Source organism: Hippocampus comes, unplaced genomic scaffold (assembly GCF_001891065.2).
Source record: "Hippocampus comes isolate QL1 unplaced genomic scaffold, H_comes_QL1_v1.1 scaffold39, whole genome shotgun sequence".
Taxonomy (NCBI): domain Eukaryota; kingdom Metazoa; phylum Chordata; class Actinopteri; order Syngnathiformes; family Syngnathidae; genus Hippocampus; species Hippocampus comes.
Genome location: NW_017842054.1, coordinates 3,712,657 through 3,720,627, shown reverse-complemented (window position 1 = coordinate 3,720,627; position 7,971 = coordinate 3,712,657). Strand labels below are relative to the sequence as shown.

Here is a 7,971-nt window from a genome sequence, read left to right as displayed (position 1 = left end):
GGGCGTACGGGGGAGGGAGCGTCCGTGCCGGTGGGGGGTTCTCCGGTGGCCACTGCCTCGCCATGCAGCGTAGCTCCAGCTTCAGTTTTCCTTCTCGTACCAGCATCTCCACGGACGGACCGTTGGACCTGCCCTTTTTCAACCAGCGACTGCCTGCCCACCCGCACTTCACCGCCTCCCCCGTGTCCCCCACCACGCCTTCCTCGCAATTCCCCCAGTCCTACCGTGGCCACTGCCTGCGACCTCTCTCCCTCTCCCACGAGCAGATCAGCCTGCCCCAACTCCAGAGGGAAGAAGCTTCAGAGGCCAGCTCTCCGGATTCCACCCCGGAACTGGGACGGCGGTCCGGCCAGAGAGGCGACGGGAAGGGGTGCCTGTCTCGTAGCAGGTCGCAGCCCTGCGTGCTGAACGACAAAAAGATCGGGATGAAGCGGCGGAGGCCAGAGGATGCCCAGGAGCAAAGGCCCTCGCTAGACCTGGCAAAGATGACTCAGGTGAGTTGCAATTGGCCGACGCGCGCAGACAAAACGCACACAGGAAAACATTTGCCGAGGTCTCGTGGTGAAAGTACTTTGGATTTGAGCAGCAGGCTGGATTTACACAACATTGTTTAGGAGACGGGGTCACAGTTCAAATCTGCACGTTCTTCCTGTGCTTGCTTTCCCACATCCCGAAAGCATATGTTAGGTTCACTGAAGACAGTAAATCAGGGACGTCCAAACTTTTTTTTCACTAGTCTCTCCGGGTCGTCCCGGGGGCCTCCTGCCGCCGGGACGTGCCCGGAACACCTCAGCAGGCGGGAGGCGTCCAGGAGGCATCCTAATCAGATGCCTGAGCCACCTCATCTGGCTCCTCTCGACGTGGAGGAGAAGCGGCTCGACTCTGAGCCCCTCTCGGATGACCGAGCTTCTCACCTTGTCTCTAAGGGAGAGCCCGGACACCCCGCAGAGGAAAACTCATTTGGGCCTCTTAAGATCCGGGATCTCGTTCTTTCGGTCACGACCCATAGCTCGTGACCATAGGTCGACCGGTAAATTGAGAGAGGCTCAGCTCCTTCCTCACCACGACAGACCGATACAAAGTCTGCAATGCAAACTAGCATCAGAAAAAAAACACCCCAAAAGATATTGTCATTTAAACCAATTAAAACTTGTCGCGAAGTCAATCTGATCAGAATGAATGTTCTCGATCGTTCAACCAAATCTTCACAACCATCTGAAGTCTTTTTTTTTTAAGTATCCGACGGAGGGAGTGGTGCTTACTCATGGAACATGCCTCATGTTCAGTCATGCCGCTAAACGCCACACACTCGAAAAAGAACCAGGCTTGGGTGAACATCTCATCGCGTCTGTTGGGTAAATCCAAAAGGTTGGGCCCCCTTGAGGTCCATTTTCTCCCACCCTCATACTTGTCATTTCCTGCAGCAATCTGGCTCTTATCGCAGAGACACAGTGGTCAAATTATATTTAAAAAAAAAAAAAAAAAAGAAGAAGTGATTGTGGACAGAAAAGCCGCAAGACCCAATTGAAGTTATGCTTGGCCCCAGCAATCAGTGATTGTAAATGAGCCCTTCGCTTCTCAAATGGAAGCATTCAAGTCTTTTCATGCTATGCACTCTTTGATGCAGGGAGATACGCATCTGGAACAACACTGTTAAAAGATGCAATATACCATTCAGGAAATTGCTGTACGATGTCTACAAGGGACTGACCATGTGGCTTTTTTGAGATATGAGCCGTTGTTCGGGGAATTTTTAATTTTTTTTTGTACTGATTTGAGACGCGAGCGGATTACGATGGCGGTGAGCTGAAACTCACTTCACAAGAGGCAGCGCTTTGGTCATCACCAAAGCCAATTTTAGACTTGCAAAATGGTCAAGATCGATCTGCACACGTGAAACCACAATCAACATCCGAGTATCAAAGACGTCATTATGTTGTAAAATTCTCAATGTTTTTAATAACGGTATTTGATACATACTGATTTGGAACAAATGATGTATGTGGCACAGTTGCACGCTGTCATATTTTTTTTTAATAACTGCAATGTGATAGAGGTGGTATCAGGAGGTGTATTAAGTCGCCGCTGAAGGCCGAGGTCCCAAATCTCTTTTTCCTAAAGATTTGTGTCCCCCTCAGGGGCGGGCGAGCGAAAGTTGGATGCGCGGAGTTTCCTCTAATCGTGCCAGGTGCTAGGCGGGGCAACGAGCCGAGCCGCGACGACACACACGCTCATCACGTTGACGTGACCTCGGCTCGCAGGAATGCTCCCACGTCACATACTAGGACCGTGCTTTCAAAGATGGCTCGGGGATTAACAGACCGACACGTTGCCTGCGTTCACATTTCAAAGGAGTCAGTAGCTGTTGTTAATGTTTTTTTTTCCCCACACAAATCTGTTCATGGGAATTTTGAGATTTCACATACACAATGGATTGAAATATGTTGTTTTACTCAGTGAGCATTTGGAAGCAACATCAAATTTAAATTAGTCCAAACGGCTTTTTCATGTGAATCATATTTTACCAATTGTCTGTAAAAAAAAAAAACCAAAACAACAACAAAAAAAACAGCCCGTTCACATTTGGGTAAATAGTCGTTCTGTCGAAATGTTCATTGCAGAGCTGCCAGGTTTTGTCGAAAACACTACTAGTGCCAGAGAGTGAGAGTCAAATCTTTTCTAGTTTGACGCGATTGAAGTTCTGTCGTTAACGTCATTCTGTGATTTTTTTTTTCTTAATGTGGTACGAATAGCACGAATGGTACGCAGGCTCTCTTTAGTTTTACACGAAATTAAATGTTCAAAAAAATTTTTTTAAACCATTTGTTAAGTACAGTTCAGTTATATTTAACTTTTACCATCTGGGTAATCCATTTAAACTGGATCATTAATACACACCGGTCAATGCATTTTTGCGAAAGGGATGCAAGTTAACTTTTCTCGATGAATTTTTGAATTCCAACTCTGCCTTCATATTTTCTCTCGTACATTGGGTTTTCACAATAATAATAATAATAATAATATACAATATTTGGCTCTGGCCTTTCGGCGGGGAGGCCAGACTACACAACTCCTTTTTTTAAATTATGGTGGCACTCGAAGAATTTTTTTTGAAGGCGATACTTGCTGTAAAATGTTTGAAGCATTGACCTAACGCATCAAATCTCCCATCTCATCTTTTGGTCAATATTTCAATCGGAAGCTCGGCAAGTGGACTTTGTCTCGGGCGAGATGAACTGAGCAACCAAACACTTCCGAAAGATTATTCCCACTGACGTTCACTTCTAGATTAACAAGGCACTTACTCATTTTACTACCAAACTATCTGTTCGGATTTTTATTTTTTTTTTACTACCTCTGAAACCGTCAGGAACTTGTCCTGGATTTTATTGGCATGTGGTTGTAAAGGTGACTTGGTAAAAAGGGGTACACCGTGGGAAAGAACTCATAAAAGAAAGTCCAAATATTTGGCGGAAATAAAAAAAGTTTGATTTTGCAAGAAAAATGTCAAATCTACAAATGTGCCTTGACAACGGCTGATTGAATAAGACCTGACTTGATAGAGGCCCGGTCTCGAGAGAGAAAGTAACATCAAACTTTTATTCTGTTGGCATTTGGAATTTATTCTTGAAAAGTTCCGACTTTATTCTCATCACATGACTACTTTATTCTCGTGACAAACTGTATTCGGATTGTACTCTTCCAATGCTGTGACTTCCCTTTTAACACATGAAAATGTTCTTGTAGCATTTCTTGAAACATAATCAGAACTATTCTTACAAGTAAAACTTTTCACTTTTCATTACGACCAGAACAAAATCAAATTTGATTCTTTTAACATTTTTCCGCGTGCATTAAAATTCATTTATTCTCCCAAGCGTGACATAAATCTTTGTTCTTTTCATTTCCTTTTGTCGACACACCCATATGTGCAAGAGGCTGGAAAAAGCGACTGTATTTCAAATGGGGGCTGGGGGGGGGGGGGGAAAGGACATTTTAGAGACGAGCCATAATCGTACGAGCTTCAAAGTTTGTGAAATTTCTTGCCACGTCAAAGTGGTTGAGACACACGTTGGTCGCTGCAAAACTTTGTGGATATTTGTGTGTGCGCGCACACGAGGTTGAGGAAGGTCAGCACATAACAAGTCCCCAGTGTGTGCTGTCAGCGCAACATGCAGTAACGTGGCCTTTCGTTTCCTGCCGCACGTCACCCGACGGTGGCTGTGAATTCGGGGGCTTTCGTGACATGCTGGTCAATGATCGCTCCGCCGTCATGGGTATTTACGCAGGACGCCCGCCCCCGCCCCCATCCTCAAAACAAATTCCTTGAATAATTTCGCAAGCTGTCGGGCCGCGTTGTTTGCACGCCTGGCTGTTTCCCTTCCACCTTGGCCGGCCGCCGTGTTTTTTCCTCCTCTGCAGCGGCTGCGGACAGCCGTCAGACGGAGGCTGAGCTTTTATCGCCAAATATGAGGCCACTCGCTCAATGAAATGTCAACGCCGCTTTTGCGGACGGGGGGGGGGCTGTGCCGGCTGTGATTTGCCGCCACGTTCGAGTGATTTAAGGGGATGAGGGAGAGGGGCTATCTTATTTACGCAAGGAAGCTGTCAACTCTACTTCTCATTGCGGCTCGCTCTGAGAGTTTCTCAAAGTGGGGATTGGGGTTTGGTTTTGAGATCCGCCCCTATTTTGAGTACACGCGAGTGATTAAGGAGGAGGAAATTGATCACAGGTTGGAAGTCAGACAAGCGTAGATATTCTAGACTCGAAACTGTGTGTAAAGGTTATCGTATTTGTCTGTGTGTCGTGTACGACAGAGATGGTGGTCGCCATATAAAAAGCCACAAAACACATACAAGCCTGTGACTGACATATGTGTACATTGGAAAATACATCAATGTTTTCTTAAATGTACGTGACCAAAACATGCCCAATTCAAATTAAATCGCATGAATAAAGTAACCACCAGAGGGCACTGGAACTGAAACAATTAAGAATAACCTGGCCTGGTCAACCCATGTGGTGCTTTTCATATCGCGACATGACGACGACGATACTGTATTAATTTCGCGATGTTGCCTTTATTGTTGAATCCCTAATATTTTCTCAACTACCAGTGGTTGCGTAAATGTTAGAACTCCTGCTGGATTAAATAATATGCTCCCACCCTCATGGCTCTTCATTCCTGACATGGCGAGCATGGCTGAGCAGCAATGTGGGAACGGTGACGCGAATTGCTGCACAAATGCGTTGTCTCATTAAATAACAGCCCACGCTCTCTTCTTCCTAAACTCTCAGCGCTTATCTGCATTTTGGCCTCGGTACAGCGCAGATGAATGATTGATGCGGAGGTGCATTGCTGTGTCATCTGTTTGTCAGGGATGAGTGCAAGATTCCTTCCTTGCACGTCTTTTTTGTGAGACACTCCGAGGCCCCCCGCTTGCGCTTTTTCAACTGACCTCGTTCCAAAGACGTTGCTGATTTCCAAATAGCCCCTGTTGACATTTCTTTGCGCTTTCGCTTCATAGGTGAGGCCGTTGTCATTGTGTTGAGCAAAGTCAGGATTGTTTTCGTGCCCTTTTATGGCAGTATTGAAACTTCTAACACACCGACACTTTGAGGCACAGTGAATACACAAAGTCCTGTCAACAGAATTGTGACACAAACGCAAGCCTGCTCCTCCCCCTTGCTGAGGTTGTGTTGGTTTCGACCAGAAGTCACCAAATTGCTTTCTAATTCAACAATTTTTTGTGATCGACTTAGCCGATCAACGCCCCCCCCCCGCCAACCCCACCCTCCAGTCTTAACAATAACATATACAGTAAAAACAATACCATGATTAAATGTAAATTGAGCATATTTGTTAGTTCAGTGTGTGTATCAACAGTGGTCATCCTTTGCGCAGTCAAGACATTCGCACCAATGCATGATTTAAAGTAGAACAGCACAAACACGAGTTACATGCAGCTAACTAGTAAATGGCATTTATTTATTTTCACAATAGCAGGGGGTGGGGCGACCATCTCACTGGTGAGTGTTTTTCTTTTCTTTAATTTTTTTATTTCATTTCAATTTTTTTTTTTCATTTGGTGCCCAAAGGTACATGTTGGTGACTCCTGATCTAAAACCCATCCTTGTGATAGGATCTGTACACCCAAGACCTATTTTAGTCTTCACCGAACCTAACGCAGACAACTGAATTAATTAAAAAAAATTTTTTAAAAACTGTTCTTCATCCATGTTTAACATTTGGCTGACCAGGCCCATCTGCCCAATTTGATAACGATTGTGTGCCCATGTGCGGTATACTTAAGGGGTGTATCTCATGCGGCGGTGGTATGAAAAGCTGGGCACAATACAGAAATGTTACCCCGCTTCTTGCAGACCCTCTCAAATCCCAGGCTGTCCCCAGTGGGTTTCATGGAAAGCACATAGTGACAAAGCAGCTCCTGACCTCCCTCCCCCACCGTTCTTACCCTCCTACTCCTCCTCTGCTGGGATAATTAGTAGTCAAGTAATACCAGGGGAACCGAACACAGAGAGGGTGTAGAAATCCCCCTTTTTCCATTCCGGTGACAGACAGCGAAGGCCTCCCACTACTCTGGTTATCACCTCAAGTATTTGCTTTTGTTTGCGAGAGACTCCTGGTGCACGGCCGCAGGGAAGTTGTTCCTTGCTCAAGGGGAAGGAAAAAAAAACTAATTTCTATTCATCCCCGTGCCTCCAAACATCTGCTGCTCCACAGATTATTAACCCCCTCACTGCACTGTATTACAACTTTATTCGTCTAACTTTGAGACTTGCTTTTGAAGAAAAAAAAAAAAAAACATTTACAACTATGTTCCTGTGACCTTTTAACATTTTTCAGGGAGCATAAACAGTGACGTCTCATCACAAATAAATGACTGATATTAACTTAAAGTGGATGGATGTATGAATTAAAAACTTTTGATCGGACTGTGACATTTTCCGTAAATCACCTCCAGGGCATCGCCGCTTGTAGCCCACCTCCCTCACAAGCACAATGAATCCACGTTCAGGTACAACGTACAACCTTGTACGTTGGACGCAAAATCCAAAGCAACTGGATTACAAAGTATGACGATATTTATCTTAGGGCGACCATTTCGCAAATCGATGATGTTGCATAGTAAATTACTAGATTCATTTAACTCCGTCAATCATATAGAAGACACATTTGTGTGAAATTTGCTTCGGATGTTGTTTTTTTTGGTTTGTTTGTTTTTTTTTTCCGCCCATCGCTGCCCTGCTTTGTCTGTCTTGCTTATGTCAAAAGAGGAGCTCGGTGTTCATCCCGTATCAAGGTAACTCGGGATAGGACTTGCGAAGCTGGAACGTACGTCAACAAGGTCAAGCGTCGAAAAACTTAAAGCCAAGCCCTACTGGCGAGTCGCCTTGACATTGTGGAAACAAAATACAGTTTGCCGTTTTCTGCGACTTCACTCAGTTTGGCTGAACGGCCACAGCTTTGCACGTGTGCTTGCATGTGCGATGAAAGTTTCAATGAAACACAAGATGCAGCTTTTGGCAGCTTGAAGCGAAACCGAATCTCACAAAATAGTGACAGGAAAACCTCAAGATGAAAATTCCCCTCCCCAAACAAAAGGAGTAGCCTACTACCACTTTCCAGAGGGGAGGCATACAGTGGATCACTCATTGATCTTCGCTTTGTGAATAAAAACTTTATGATTGACACATTTGGTCTCAATCAGTAGCTCGGGTCTTGGCGTTTTTATTTTTGCTCATAGCTCCTCCCACAAGCACAATGAATCCATGTTTATTTCTTCCAACATTAACGTTTTCTCCGCGATTTATGTGAAAAAATGCATTTGCAGCATCTGGGCATAATGCTCTAACACACATATGTCAAAGTGCCGGCCCGCGGGCCAAATCCGGCCCGCGAGAATGTTTTCAGTGGCCCCTGGGATGATATTGATTTATTATTAGAA

The 7,971-nt window shown here is 45.1% G+C and overlaps 1 protein-coding gene across 1 annotated transcript in view; it reads left to right on the top strand.

Moving 5' to 3' along the window:
- Positions 1–7,971, top strand: part of LOC109509997 (protein FAM53B-like) — a gene marked incomplete at its 5' end in the record, with an annotated part of 14,975 nt that overhangs the window by 4,674 nt on the left and 2,330 nt on the right. The window contains one exon of the mRNA XM_019859969.1: positions 5–494. Within this exon, the coding sequence (XP_019715528.1) occupies positions 5–494 (490 nt within the window). The remainder of the gene's footprint in view (positions 1–4; positions 495–7,971) is intronic.